General features: G+C 40.9%; 1 protein-coding gene across 1 annotated transcript in view; it reads left to right on the top strand.

The window, feature by feature from the left end:
* The first annotated feature begins 73 nt into the window (after positions 1–73).
* The window catches only part of Oseg4 (intraflagellar transport protein Oseg4), a 77,750-nt gene continuing 61,731 nt past the window's right edge, over positions 74–16,092 (top strand). The window contains exons 1-10 of the mRNA XM_075886967.1: positions 74–219; positions 1,642–1,753; positions 2,591–2,665; positions 3,469–3,561; positions 3,653–3,754; positions 4,935–5,014; positions 6,360–6,440; positions 7,117–7,273; positions 11,555–11,697; positions 13,359–13,484. Coding sequence (XP_075743082.1) covers positions 196–219; positions 1,642–1,753; positions 2,591–2,665; positions 3,469–3,561; positions 3,653–3,754; positions 4,935–5,014; positions 6,360–6,440; positions 7,117–7,273; positions 11,555–11,697; positions 13,359–13,484 — 993 coding nt within the window. The 5' untranslated portion in view covers positions 74–195. The remainder of the gene's footprint in view (positions 220–1,641; positions 1,754–2,590; positions 2,666–3,468; positions 3,562–3,652; positions 3,755–4,934; positions 5,015–6,359; positions 6,441–7,116; positions 7,274–11,554; positions 11,698–13,358; positions 13,485–16,092) is intronic.

The following is a 16,092-nucleotide window of genomic DNA, read 5'->3' as shown; positions in this document are numbered from 1 at the left end:
ATGTTTTGTGATTTTTAAACTTATTCATATAAATTACAGTTTGCGTTTGAGAGTAGCGTACAGCGTCGCCATGGCAGCTGTTCGGGCTTCTTTCTGTTGTGATGCGCTGTTGCTTTGATCGGGCTGGTTTTAATGACTACTTTCGCCCGATCGCTCTGAAAACGAACACGCTCAGCGCTGCACTAGGCGATCATCATGTTCATTTACTTGAGCAAGAAGGTGAGCTGGCGCGACCAACGCTTTATGTTTTTTCCCACGGTCGCAGTTCACACTCGGGTGAATGACACCTGTCGTTTGACAGTAGCTTGCGCGCAGCGTACTACGTGCTACATACTATAGAAGTGGAGGCGCTGTGCTTTCAGATGCAACGCTGTTACTCGGCCATCGTACCTCCGATATGCGCCGGACGCGATTCGAACTGTGTCTAGTTTGAACCTGCCGTTCCAGTTATGAAGCTCAGTATGTTAACATGACTCCGTGCATAACGAATCACCTGTGAATGAAGGAGTCCAGTTGTATGCTAGCCCCCGAAGTGTTCTGGCGCATCAAATCTGGTGCGCATAAGCACGCGTACAAGCAATCGTCTTTTTTCTTTTTTTCTCTTCAGAAAGATTAAACATTCGTTCACAAACTTGCGCCGTACGCGCTTCATATGCTAGTGTACAGGGCACACTGTATTGTATTGAAATACTTCTAACCGTAAATATGCCTGGTGCGCTGAGGGAATGTTTAGCGCAGTTTGGCACTCGATTAATTTCGAACTATTGACAGTGAAATACCTGCCCCGCCGCGGTGGTCTGGTGGCTCGACTGCTAACCCGAAGGTCGTCGGATCAAATCCCGTTTGCGGAGGCTGCATTTTCGATGGAGGTGAAAGTGCCGTAGGCCCATGTGCTATGATTTGCGTGCACGTTAAAGAACCCCAGGTGGCTGAAATTTTCCGGAGCCCTCCACTACGGCGTCTCTCATAATGATATCGTGGTTTCGGGACGTTAAACCCCAGATATTATTATTGACAGTGATGTTCCGTACTACGCCGAAGAATTCCCGTTCCAGGACGTTAAAATTCCCTGTTCCGAACTGTTTACCCTGCATATTTGAAACAGAATGCCTACATATTTCCCTGCGCGTCGTTGTTAATGGAAGTGCACACGCACAAATACATGTATACGTTCGCAACAATTTAATGCATGTGCCTCACGTGATTATTATTGAACCATCACTAGCGCCCTTCAAACAGAGGGGTGTGGCCTTCGTATGTAACTCATGTGCTGTACATTGCTCATACGTGGATCTCGAACCTAACACCGAGAGTTAGCTGGAAATTGCTCCCTATAATTATCAGATACAAATCTCAAGGGCTCTGATTTTGCTTGCTGCAAGCACTAAAACCGATTACCGATATCAAAAGCACACTGTCAACGCTGTTTCGCTCAACATAAGAAAATTTAACCATTCCTAAAATTCTCTGCAACACTGCAGATTCCCCTTTTCCCTTTCATCCAAAAATTTTGGCAGAAATTCCGCAACAAAGGAAAAATTCTTTGTACTGAGCATCACTGACTGTGAAAAAAAGTGAGGAAGTCAGAGTTAAAGTATATCGATGAATGTTGAGTTGATTGTTTTTGTTGTTTTTTTCTAGATTGCCATCCCTAACAACACAAGAATTCAGTGTTTAGCGTGGAACAGAGAACATGGTTACATAGCTTGTGGTGGTGATAACGGACTCCTGAAAGTGCTTAAGTTGGAAACAGGTAACTAAGGATTCTGATTATGTTGTCTTTGTTTCTCTTTTGAATCACACGCTAATCTGCACATGTCATCATTTCATAATATCTCGGAAAAACACTCCTCAGCTTGGTTTCACATATTTTCATGCTTTTTCTGCAAGTTGAGACATATTCGGAATAATTCCTGATGTTACCTGATATAACTTTGTCCTATTCAATAAAAGGATATTAATACCAGCTTCAACCAGTATATTCTGACAGGCGCACAGGAAAAAAATTAAATTGTATCGTCATTTGTGAGCACTATATATTTGTCAGGTTGATGCTTCATGCCAAGTTATATTTAGTCAGAGTTTTAGCAGTAGTACTTGAAATGTCATTGATGAAAGAATTAATTCACATTTTATATTTTTATGTGTCTTATGAAAATCAATTCCAGAAATTACACCTTGTAGTTTTTATTGTGCATGCACATAAAGGTTTACTGTTTTATCTCTACAGTTGAATTGTGTTCCATCATACCAGTAGTAAGTGATAATGATAGAAATGTATGTGGGACCAAAAGTTGCATATATAGCTTAAAATTATTTGACAAATATATTTAATTTTTGGCAAAAACTTGAAGAAAGGTGTAACAGGCTTGGCACGCACTGTTTTGCTCTACACATTGACAGGGTGAAAACACTTTGTGCCTTGACATTGAAGACTTTGTGCATATTGCCCTTGTGGCCTAGCACTGATTTTTTTAGAGCATTTCAGATATGCAATTTACAGCTTGTTTCATGTTTCCTATTGCATTGTTTCATTGCATGGCTTATGCTTGCTTGAGTGACAAGTTTTGGTATGTGTGGTAACGTTTAGAAAAAGATGGAAAAGTCCGAGGCCTTGCTGCACCAAGCAACTTGTCAATGAACCAGACACTTGAGGGACACAGTGGTAAGTTAATATGTTATTCTTCCTGCTTATTTGGCTTTGTATGTTTTGTTCTTTTTTGTCACTTTTCCTTGCTGTGCTTTTGCAGAGGTGTCAGTTATGAAGAGTAGGGCAGGAAAAAAATGTTTGGCACCCCCCTCCCCTTTCCTTGAATGAATATGAATGAACCTTTCAATACAAATTTCTGAATTGTTATCACAACAATGACAGATTTTTTTTTGCACACCTTACTTTTAGTGCACACCTAATCTAGCTTGATTCTAATTTCTGCTTTCTCACCTTCTATTCACTTCAGAAGGCAAAATGTGACCCATATTGCAGTTGTTTGCATCAACACTTAACACCAGGTTGAATCACCATTTTTCATACTCGCAACATATTCGACACTTCTGTCACTTTGGTTGATTACCACCTCGTTGTTGCAACCTTCCTCTGTTCCCTCATCATTGATGCATTCAGGAGACTCCTCGCTGCGCCGTGATTCAAGATGAGAAGCAAAGCGTAGCCTCAGATTGTCAGCATGCGATAAGAACCGGTCACTGCGTGACAAGTTTTTGAGGCTATGTGAGGCTGGAGGGACACATATATTATGAGGACTTCATCCTCACTGGAGATGTTTAAAAGTCAACAAAGGAGCATCTTTCAGTTGCAGTTACTGGAGACCAAATTTGTAATTGGTGCAGAAAACGAGAACATTTGACATTTCTGGATGCACAATCGATAAATCAAATTGGACTTGAATGAATTTCATGTTATTTAAGATTGTAATAATGAAGCATAAGTAATGGTTGTTAATGACTTTCCAGGAGTTGTACAGGTTGTGGCTTGGAACTCGCAGTTTCAGAAGCTAACGTCTAGTGATCAGAATGGACTCATCATAGTATGGATGCTGTACAAAGGTCTGTCTAAATATGAATGCATTTTACTATGAATCTCCTCCCTCAGAACACCTTCATCTAATTTATTTTAATTGTCCTTTCTGACGTCCAGGCTCATGGTACGAAGAAATGATCAACAACCGGAACAAGTCACTTGTTCGGGGCATGGCGTGGAATGCTGATGGCCAGAAAATCTGCATTGTCTACGATGATGGTAATGCATTCTTGCGTGTTATTCTGTTGCTAGACATTCTTTCATGTAATATGCATTAGTTATTGCTCGTGTCGTCATATTGGTCTAAATGGATCTGTGATTATGATGCTGTGATGCTGACTCGAAGATCGTGGTTTCGATCCCAGCTGAGGCAGTTATGTTTCAGTGGAGCTGAAATGAGAGAGCCATGCATTGTGTAATGTCAGCGAGTAGTGAAAAACAGCAGATGGTCCGAATTTCCAAAGCCGTTTACTACGGCATTCTTCATAACTATCTTGTGGTTTCGGGACTTAGAAATCCAGATGTTATGATGAGAGAGGAGATATGGATTTTCGTTGTAAGTTTGGTACAGTGCAAACCTTTATAGGAGATACTGATGTAAGAGGCCATTGGGTACATGAGACACCAGTGTGCCTATTTATAAATAAAAAGGGCTCAACCCCTCAGAAATTAGAACATAGTACCCTGCTTATGAGAGACCCTCTATATAAGGGACTAGAACTGTTCCCGTGTGCATGTCCCTTGTAAAGGGGTGCGACTGTATTTTTAAATTGATTGAAAGCCTGAAATGATGATGTACTGTAAAAAAAAAAGAGTGATGCCTGATTTCAGGCTACAACTTGGCAGATGAGCATTGGAATATAAGTGCACGTGAAAGGGATGGTTATTCTGTTGTGATTCTTTGATTATGTCAAATTTTAAATGCATCATTGGATAGATAGTACAAGGAACAAAGCGATAGATGGCATGATTTAAGCAATGACAATGAACATCACAACTTCATGCATCACTTCCTGAATATTGAAATACAAGGCCATCATTTATTTGAGAAAATGTAGTGAGCATGTTTTTTAACATGAAAGTTTCATTTGATTTTTCATTCTTTGACAGGCCTCCTCTAATGTGTGATTGAAATGCAATGTTATTTTAGATGTTTAGTACTGATTTTGAAAAACAAATACTGGCGATGTTGGAATCCGTGCCTGTGTGGGTGTAGTAAGAGTAAAATTCCTTTTAGTTGTGCGTCGTAGACACAAAGCTGTATGTGTGCTCATATATACACTGCTTTGTTTCAGCCATTCTCCTTTTCTGAGTCTTTTCATATGCACGTAAAATCAGAAAAAGCAACACCTTTAATTTTTATGGAGCCTACATATTGTTTTTCTTTTCCATGGCATAGGTGCTGTGATTGTTGGCTCTGTGGATGGGAACCGTATATGGGGCAAGGAACTGAAGAACCTGCACTTGCATTTGGTGGAGGTAAGTCTAGCACAGTTTTCAAGATGCAGACATTCCTCAATATAACAAACTTCTACTTTAATACACGCCACAATTTAACCAGCTATTTTAATTTCTCATGTGGCTCCTTCAAAAAACCGTATACTATATTCTTTCCATGACTTGGTGACATACCTTTGTGTCACAGTTTTGATATAACGAAATTGTAGCACATTGCACACATTCCCCTGATCTCTCCTTGATGAATCAAATACAGGTGAAGAATAACATGTGCTATTTTTTAAGATTTCGTGTCGAATAGCAGCTGCGATAAAATCACACTGTGCTACCTTTTTTTCTCACATAGAAGTTAGCTTGCAATTTAGTTGTTGCAGAATTTCAGCCACACTGCTTTGCAAAAAATATACTACATCTTAAGTCAGAGAAGTTGTGATCCAATTTTTACAGCATTAGCACAATGACTATGTTAATAAGTATTGGATATGTATGGAGATGTGATTGTAGCCATTGGCGAACACAATGCTATGACGACATCTTAATTTTTAAGAGTAAAAAAGACAAATGCTTGAAGACAAGACAAGCAATATTAAGAACTGGTTTATTGCGATGGCTTGCAATGAAATGTATAGTGGTTTAGAGATGAACCGAGCGCAGATCTAGACTTTGAACTATCGCCGGCAAGCCCATCATGATAAGCACCTTCAGCTACTGTGGAGTCTAAAGTAAAGTTAAATTGCTTAAACGAAATTTTGTGTAGTCGGTTTTGTACGGAAGTGCTGCAAATGTGTACACCCCTCTCAGTAATATAAAGTGCGGTTAAATTGAAAATACTAGTTTTGTATTCTTTTCAGGTGTTATTTTATCAGATAGTCTCTGCTCAGTAGTACTCAAGTGTAATGCCACTGTAAGGTGTACTGTGCACGTTTGTAGCACTCTCTTCCATGGCCTTGTTGGTGTTTAGGACTTACTGAAAAATGGAAGATAGCATTCAGTAATCTGTAGGATTTGTTAGGTACTGCTTGAAAAGAAAAAAAAAACACACACAAAAAGGAACTACATGGACTGTGTGTTACTCTATCTCTGTGTTTAACAATTTTTCAATTATAATATTAATGTGTTAACAAGTATGTAGGCAAAGGTCAAGTTCCGCTGAAACATGTCTCTTGTCAGTGCTGCACTTTACGTAGATATAAAATCGTGCACACACAATCATTGCACGTGCCAGATACGGAAGATGAGCTTGTGAATTCAATACAAATGTGTGCAATTACATTGCTGGTCCAACGCAAGTCAATATAGTAGTTACTTTTGCAACTTGTTTTCCGTATTTAACACACACCGATCTGTGCTTCTTCATTCTTCCCAGTGGTCTCCTGATGGAAAGTTCTTGTTGTTTGGAATGCAGAATGGCGAAGTCCATGTTTATGAACAAGGTGGCAATCCTGTGGCAAGTATACTTTCCTACTCGGCCATCTTTCCAGCTTGTGTGTATGCAGTGCATGGGACAAACTAAAAAACGAAAGCCAAGGTTGCAGTTAGCCATGTAAAGGCCATTATTGTGTGTCTAGGAAACTCCTGATGGCTTCTTTCTGACAATAAAGAGAGATAAGTTGTTTTATTGGTTTTATCAAAGTTTTTTCACATGTTTAAGATAAAATGAGAAATATTGTGGACATACAAAAAGTTATTCCCATTTCTTAATGACATTATTATTGCCGATTTGGGTTGTGTAATTGCTGTGAGCAACTAATTTTCTTGACCGAACTAGTAAATAGTATACCTTCGTGTCACTGCCAAGTACCACACAAATTTTGCAGTCGCGTACTTTCATGCCATCAACAGCCTTAGCAGGATTAAGCTTTGCAGCTAGTATGCCACTCATCACTGAATCATTTGCCTCTCTTTGAGATATCGTGGTTGGAGTTTTGTTTCTTAATTTCATCAACTTAAACCTACTGTATGGATTACACATTCTGTGCTGAATATACAGGTGCTCTTGACATTTGTCACATGTAAGGGGTTCTTCATCACCACATATATTGCACCTGTAGCATTGTGTTAGTCAACGCTGATATTCTGGAAAGCAACTGGAAGTAAATGTCTTCCTATTTTCCAATCTGCAGTCCAAAATTCCACTGCCACTTTTGCATGGTTCCGTTGGAACAAAGCTGATCGGGGTGCACTGGTACAGTGGGTGTTTGCCTGAACCGGGCTGTCCCGTCCTGGCCATAGGCTACGAGAATGGGAAGGTTCAACTGATGTGCAACGAGAGTGACGACTGTAAGTGAAACCTTGCAAGGTTTCTCTTCTTTCTTTGTGACTTAAAGACCGCTGATATCAGAGGGCACTCACAGATATTACTGAGTTTTCTCCATCACTTTTCTACGTTTGTGCACACACCCTTTTCTTTAAGCTGTACTTTGAGGAACATGGCTGTTTTAGGGGAGTGGTGTCGGGAGGAGGAGCAAAATAAACATGTAAGGAAGGGTGCAGCAAGAAAAGTGCAAACAGAAAACAAAACTATTAAGGGGAGAAGCGGGTCTTAGAACGGTACAAAATATTAAAAAAAAAATCATTTTTCGCAAAGGTTATTTTCGCGGCGTTTGTACTTCCGAACACCTACTCTCAAATTTCTAACGCTGAATTCGGTCAGGAAAGGCGATAAAATCGGCCTTCAATGCACCCCAGTCGCACTAAAATGCCCCTAAAAGGACGAAATTTGTTCGAACTTCCCATGCGCTTTATGTGCGTTGCAGTGGACCAAGCGCTGCCATCTTGGGCTTAATTTGAAGCTGTCTTTTTTTTGGTGCACATCTTGTGCTATCTCAAAATAGTGTCGCTCAAGCGGAATAGCTGCCGTCGCGTGTTTACCAAAGGTCGTTTCCAGATCGCTGATAGGCTCTCACATAGCGCGCCTTTCAAGTGCCCCTTTCCCAGTCTTCCATTGGCTGGCGTGACCGACGCCTCGTATTTTTTTGTGTGTCTGTGTGTGTTCGCTGCCGTGGCTGTGTGTTTGTGTGTGTCTGCTTTTATGATCGAGTGTGTTTCTTGACGCACCAGGTTTCCGCTTTGCACCGGTACTTTTTTTACCACGATCGAGATGCCTGGACACTCTTGTCTGACACTATCAACACGACTAGTTTTTGGAAGCTGTAAAAAACTGCCTTTGAACAAGGAGGCACCGGCTACAAGTGTGCCTTTGGCAGCTGAGTTGGAGTCGCGGCGTTTAGCTGACGTTTAGCTGGAATTGAGGCAGACATCATCGCGGGCAAGTGGAATGCCGTGCAAAAGAAAATAGGAGATTTTTTGGGGCCAACGTGTTGACCACTGAGGTAGCACCAGCCATATCGATTTTTAAAAAAATAAATGGCTCTTTTCAGAGCCACCTAATTGATGCATTTGCAAGATTGCAGTGAGAATTTCGTACTCCTACCATAACCTTTTCTGCTAGCAAAAAATACCATTAAAAAAAGTGCATTTTTACGTGCGTTTTATTTTCTAGAAATTTTCATGGTTCCTTGAGGGTTCGGGAAATCGGAATGTCAACTGTATATTCTACTGGCTCAGCAACTTATCACCCAGGGCTGCATGCTGCCTAACAGCTAGTCATTTGAGCCTCATTCCCCATGGCTTTTCCAGAACTCCTCAACAGCTTTGTCATGGTGGGGTTCTGATAATGCTTTCCACATTAGAAACATTTTTTACAAATTATTCCTAGGGTAGAATAAAGGGCATTTTCTTTTGTATTGTGGGGCAATAGATGGGGAACATGTGTATAAGATTTGTGGGTAAAGTTCTTTATAAAAAATTTTTCAGTGCGTATCGAAATTTCAAGCGCGATTTCTTCAGCTTCACATTTTTTGCCAATCTGACCAGCCTTACGGAACTTTTTATCATGTTATTGTGAAGTCCTTTTTGAAAATTTCATAGCGTTGAACTCGTAAGAAACAGGACTACGGAGCTATGCTATATTTTTGTGGCTAAGAGGGACGCACGAAATGTTATGAACGATAATATGAGTTGATTAAATTTCAAAATTGTGAAGTATCATGCAAACAAGAATTTTTAAAATATGTTGTATCTCAGTTACAATATGAATAGCATAGCTCCACATGGCAGGTCTTTGGCTACAACTGCATCTTAAACAGACCCTAACAATATTGAGGGAAAGTGCCTTAACGATCCATAATAAATTACATAATTAGACTTCACTGATGCTCTCACAATTGGACAACTAGTTGGTGTACATTAAAACGAATTAAATTTTTGAAAAGAGGAGGAACGAATGCATACAGACATCTAATTTCATTACAATATTCCCAATGATAAAAATTTTCATTTGAAGACCAGCGTCTTCTCTTGAAATAGGTGTAGGTTATTCATGGAGTCTGAGTGGTTACAACAGCAGCAATGAGCTAAAGGGACACTAAAAGCAACTATTAAGTCGACGTTGTTTGTTGAAATAGTGGTCCAGTAATCTAGCAGTATTACTTTTGTGCCTAGGAAGGGCTTATTTTGAAAATAAAATTAGGTTTTAGTGGTCCGAATCAGGTTAGGGTACTTCAAATTACCCGCCTCAAGAAGTGGGCTGTCTAGCCTCACTGTTGCCATGCGCAACGTTGCTCGGCTTTACGGCGTGGTCGCCGACACTAGTAGCAGCAGAACGAAAGCAGCAGAGCCACAGCAGCAACAACGGCCATTTATCAATTTCCTGCCATTGACTCCGAGATGGCAGACGTGTTTTGGTTCGTCTGGGCCCAGCTAGATGGCACGACCTGTTCAGTTTAACCAGGTGAAACTGAACTTCTGAATTATTTGCGCCATTCTCCATAGTAATGTCTGGCAGTTCTTTTTTCGATGAATCGAACAGAAATGAATAAGCAGCATTTTATTGCATCTCTTGATGCACGGCAGGTTCTTTATTTAACGCAGCTAGATTGATTACTAGTGATTAGTTGTAAGCGATTCATCTGAAGTCATTAGGGTCATTTTGAGAATGTCATACTATGGTGCATATGTTCTCGCGCATTTACATTACTTTCTTGGTAAAGGGCACTGCTGTTGATAATATTGTCGTTTTAGATGTCATACTTTGAGCTTTCGCTCTGACATAAATTGTTATTTGACTTTAGTGTGCCTTTAAAAGGAACCTGACGGGCCCAGAAGGTATGCTCCATCTCATAGGAGCTTTGCTTATTAACATTTTATTAATTAGCACTGACAGCATTGCCAAGGAAAGCATTGGGGATGTTATCAGAGGTAATTCTAAGTAAATGTGAAGAAAACTATGTAAATGAAAAAACTTGATGCCACCAGGCACTCAACATTGAAAAAACACACATACAGTAAAATCTCATTATTTTGCCCCCCCCCCCCCCATTGATTCACAATTTTGCTAATTCGGTCATTGCATCTGGTTCCGTCCAAAATGTGCATTGTTGTATGAGTGAAAACTCTCATTATTTCTGACATATTTGGTCCCACTCCGGTTAATTCTAACTTTCGACCGTGGTCAGACGGGGAACCAACAGTGGATTCCGCCGGCCAAATCGGCGGCGCACCTATACAACTTCAAGACCAGATTGTGTCCTCCGAGATTCGAAACTTCCTTAAATGGGTAGGAATTTCTTTGCACCGAATGACAGCTTCTAATATGATTGGTTTCGAGCTTGAATTCTGTACTCCTGTCTATCTCACAACATACGAAACTCTTCTTAAACTAAACACATTTTCTCGGTCTCTTCAGGTTTTGTTTGACAGGACTCCACTACATAGCGTAGATGTTCAAAGTGTGCGCTCACGCCAAGGAGAAGTCTTCCTCTTGTGTTTTTGAGTGCCTTGATGATGATAATAAGTGTCGGAAAAATAGGAACAAGAGTAAGAATAAATAGAAATTTATAGTAAGAAAACAGAAAAATACTTGCAGGTACAGAAAGAAAGAGAAATAAAGAAGGCTGCCGAGCTCCGCACTACTCTCGCGCTTGGCACCATCAGTGCGAAGCTTCCTTAATTTTTTTGATATCTCAAAGTTGCAATGTGTTCTTCGTCATGTGAACATTAATTCTGTCATTTGACTTAACTACCTGACTCGTCAAATTGAAAAGAAATAAATTGAGCTTTTTTTTAATTAGTGTCCCAAATGATGTCTTAGGCCATTTTGGGATGCCTGCTCACACCCATATTGTGAATTTAAAAGTTGCTTCCACTTTGCATCCATAAAAAAAAAAAAAATAGCATTTACACAGGCCTACTTTTAATTCTTAAAAATGTTGTCCTAGTACACAGGGTCGTGCCATAAATGCCCACTTTTCTTTATAAATGTTTATATATACTACTTGACCTGTTTGACTCGCTGTTATTGAATGAAATCACTACTATTTGCTTGAAAATTCAGATGTACTATTCCAAATATTACTTGTTATAGTTCCAGTGCTGGCATTTGACTAGTGGCAATCGTTGACTTCTTTTTTCAGGAATCGCTCGCATTAAGCCTCCTAACTATTTTGGCACTTTGCCTGATCTTGTTTTGTTTCGTCGAACAATTCTGTGTTGTGGTTTCAGCTCCGCTCGTGTTGGACACAGACATGCTCGCCTCTTGCCTTCAGTGGAACCACGATGGGAGCTTGTTGGCTGTAACTGGGAAAGGCTATGGCACTGAGAGTGAAAAGAGGAACATGGTCAAGTTCTTCAACCCTTACGGCCAGGTAACATTGGCATTTGGGGCTGCTGTCCACGAGTTGTGGAGCACAGAGTGGAGCACTATTCTGTATAGAATTGTCACGACATCGTCTAAGGGTCTTTTACAGTTAATCCTCAGCATATTGAACTCTTCGTATAACATTATTCTCGGTGTAATGAAGTATAAAACGGCATGTATTTTGACCTCAGGATATTGTAACTGTGCTGCTCAGCAATTTCAGGAGAATAATTTTTTGCTGATGTCAAGAAAGAATACTGAGGTAATGAAATTTAACTTTTGAAATGAATTTGCACTTTTGCTTGTATCAATGGTTGAACAGCATGTGGTCTTCGTAAAAAAATTTTCACGTACATGCCGTGCAGTTGAAAGCAGCCCCCAAAGCGGGGTTATCTGTAAATCACAATGACAGAAGAGAAGACTGTCAGAATGGTTAATTTCATTTCATCACTCAAGCAGCTCTAGTGTTTTATATGCATTACTGCTAATTGCAGCAAGGTCACGAGTTCTCTTGAATATTCAGGCATGCACAACACTGCTACCTTTGTGCGCACCATCTGATTAACATGCTCTTATATCATTTAGTTAGCAAAAATGTTCGTGAACTAGGAGATATGAAAGCACTGCTCATGTGAAAAAGCAACAACAATATTATAGCAAGAGTTTGGTAAATCAGCCATCAGTAAAGAGTACAACGGTGAGTAGGGATAGTGTCGACTCTTACAAAAAAAGGGGGAGGAGTGAATGGGGCATTATGCATGTGGAATTCAGCTCACGGAGTCCTTGTGTATAATTTTTATGACTCTCGGCTTCCCAATTATTGTAATATTCTCCCAACTTTTAAAAATATGGGCAGCCATCTGTTATAGGTCGCCAGGACGCATTCTTGGATGCATCCCATAAACAAGGAAACATTTATACCACGCGAGACTTGTCGAAGATCGCGCGAACTTTAGAAATGGGGGACAAATGCACAAGCTCCGAAAGGGTCTCTGCCACACTTTTTGAGCATGGTCAGAAAATGTTGCCAATCAGTAGTCGAGGTTCCTGAGAACACGTAAGTCAAATATTATAGCGTAGCACATGGCTTGGAGTTCACAATAAATTCTCAAGGTCAGGTAAAAATTGCTTTCTTTTCTCTCTACAAACAACGCTCTCAGCTAGAAAATCACTCCACAGAACGATTGGGAGAGACCCTGACTTGTCCACACGTTCGCGCCCGATCACGCTGAAAAGCTGCGTATTCAAAGAAAAAAAAAAGAGAGAGAGAAAAGAGTTCTTAAGGTCACGAGGCGCATGACGTATTTTTTTCCCCGTGTCATCCCTCACTGCTTAGCTTCCCGAACTTTCCTTGAGAACAGAGAATACAGCGTGCAACAAATATTTGTAACTTTGTTTGTACTGGATGGATTCTATAAGTTTTTGGGGTTGTGAATTCACAGGGCAATAACCTCTTTTAGTGTTTCTATTCCATGGATACTAGAAAAAGGGTTGCAGGGCCCTTTCAAGTGCCCACAGAAAGTGTTTGTTCCCTTATAGACTGCCTAAAACGCTGCGCAGCTGGTATTTCATGGTTCAGGGACCCGGTCCTGAGGGAATTTTTGTACATTTGTTGAAGTCGTCATGGCTTAACTCTTCTTTCTTTGTTTTTTCATTGTTACATTGCAGTACTTGCACACATTGAAAGTTCCCGGCAAGGACATAACCGCCTGTGCTTGGGAAGGAATGGGTCTCCGCATCGCTCTGGCCGTAGATTCATTTATATTTTTCGCCAACATACGCCCCGACTACAAGGTGAGTGGGCATACTTTCATGACTTGGGCACCACCTTGCGGCTTTGTGATAGCACTAGTACTAATAAGATCAACTGTAAAATGTAGATGGTAGCCGACAGATGGAAACACGTAGTGGAATAGTCAGGGTGAACAGTGGAAGTTCCTCAGACAGGCTGGCCGACGTTTCAATAGGAAGACCTATCTTTCTCAAAAGCGCCTTGTCATCCTTGGGGTGTTAGTTTTATACAACACGCCAAGGATGACAAAGTGCCTTTGACAAAGATAGGTCTTCCTATCAAAACGTCGGCCAGCCTGTCTGAGGAACTTCCACTGTTCACCCTGACTATTCCACTACAAAATAAACTGTGACAGAGCTGCTGTTAGCCTCAGGTGTGGGCCTGTCCATCGCGCCGAACATCATTTTGCTTATCCATCCTGAATACACTGATGAAATAAGATGCGTAGTTATACGATTGTTCATCATATTACTGTAAAAGCTCGTTAATTTGAATTTCACTGGTACGCCAAATGTGTTTCAAATTAAACCGAATTTGAACCAACAAAACTCATTGAAAATCAGCAATAATTGAGACCGAGTTGTTGGAAAATCACTCAAGGTATTTATTTGCGAAAATAATCCGTGATCACTCTCTGCAGTCACCATAGCCTTGTTTACCACTGTGCAAACATGGCTGAAAGCATCCTCTTCGCCTTCCTCGAAGCTGAGGAATAGGCACGCGACATGAATAGCCCCCATTAGATCCGAAGCTGAGGGCCCCGTCCACGAGTGGTTCTCCACCTGCCACCTGCGCGATGATGCTGTGCTGCAGACCACTGCACTGTGATCTTCATCGATGTAGTCATCAAAGCTCACGCCCTCCAGCACCTCTCGCAGTCCGACAGGAATGACCTTGGCCTCGCGCTCTATCTCGCCAGCTGTGCCCTCGTTGGCCGCACGAAAGCCACTGGGACGGAAGCAATTGGCAACAGTTGTTGTCGTGACCTGACCCCAAGCAATGCCATTGCTGGGCGTACTAGTACAAAACCCACAACACGCCATCGAACGACTTCATAGCTCTGACGTACACGAGGCCTAGTGACTGAATATTTGGCACACAAAGGACACGGAGACTACACAAACACGTCCAGCATGAACCACCACATGATACCAAGAGCGAGCGCAATGACGCCGGTGATGCCACGTGTCCGGGCGCTGTGCTCAGCGCTCGCATCATCTATCCTTAAGCCATGAACGCTTGCAGCGGCAGTATGAAATACCACCACGCAGTGGCGCGCAGTTCAAATTATTACTAGAGGAGCTGATGCGTGCCTGACCTAACGAGTTGGTTAACCCATACATATTTAGTAAACATCGTTGTGGAACCGTGATCATCAGTTCAAATTAATTCCAAAGGTTGAAATAATGAACTGCAAATTAACGAGCTTTCACTGTATGCTCCTAGCATGTGCAGTATATTCTCGCTGAATGGATATCTGCTAAATGCAACTGCTGCTTAAATTGAACTAGTGGTCTAATGGCTAAGGTACTCTGCTGCTGACCCGCAGGTTGCGGGATCGAATCCCGGCTACGGCGGCTGCATTTCCGATGGAGGCGGAAATGTTGTAGGCCCGTGTGCTCAGATTTGGGTGCACATTGAAGAACCCCAGGTGGTTGAAATTTTCGGAGTCCTCCGCTACGGCGTCTCTCATAATCATGTGGTTTTAGGACTTTAGGCCTCACATATTAATCATCAACAATTGGTTTCATACTTGAATTCTGCACCCATGTTCATCTCTCAGTAAAAGGGACTCCTGTTAAATGGAACGCATTTCTCTGGTCCCTTCAGGTTCTGTTTAAGGAGAAACCACTGTGTATTATGTGGAAAAAAAAAAAAAAGAAAGCCGTATTTTTTACTTGCTGATGCTTTTCTTTCGTTACATAAACTGGCAATAGCAACAGGACCTGGTTCAACTAATATTTCTTCCAACAGTCCTGCTTCTTTAATTACAGAAATGAGTTTATATTGTGAATTTTGTTTGCCTTATTTGTTTAGCACGTCCACTCTGTACATTTGCTGGTTGAAAGTTGAAATCAATAAAAAAAAATTAAAGTTGAGATCAATAGTTTGCAGTATGAATCACATTTTTTGGAGCATATATGAGCATTATGAAGCAAGTCATATCTTTTGTTAATTTTCATAATTAAAATTTTTATGAAAAGTGTGCCTTGCACAAACACTGCCAACTCAAGTCCTACTCATTTAAACAGTTTATTCATTGCAGTGACATAAAAGAAACTTCGGCCTGTGTAATGTACCTAAACAAATATATCTAATGAATATGAAAAACATGTTAATTAAATAGCAAAAGAATGTGTGCACTAGCGCTAGGGGCACCTCTGTATAACATGCAGTCATGTTAAATCTTGGGGCACGATTTTGCTTATGGATGTTCATTGCACGCCCGCTATAGTGATAAGGAGTGGGCCAAGTTTTATTGAAAAATGTTCTATAGCAAATGCGTTACGACTGTTCGTGTGCAAAAAAATACCAGAAATATAAGTTCAGAGAAAGTCAACAAATAAGAGTTGAAACGGGTGCAGTGCTTCCACAAGACACTCAAAACGG

This window comes from Rhipicephalus microplus, chromosome 2, assembly GCF_043290135.1.
Source record: "Rhipicephalus microplus isolate Deutch F79 chromosome 2, USDA_Rmic, whole genome shotgun sequence".
Taxonomy (NCBI): Eukaryota; Metazoa; Arthropoda; class Arachnida; order Ixodida; family Ixodidae; genus Rhipicephalus; species Rhipicephalus microplus.
Note: the sequence above shows the minus strand (reverse complement) of the source record. Positions and strands in the feature narration are given on the sequence as shown.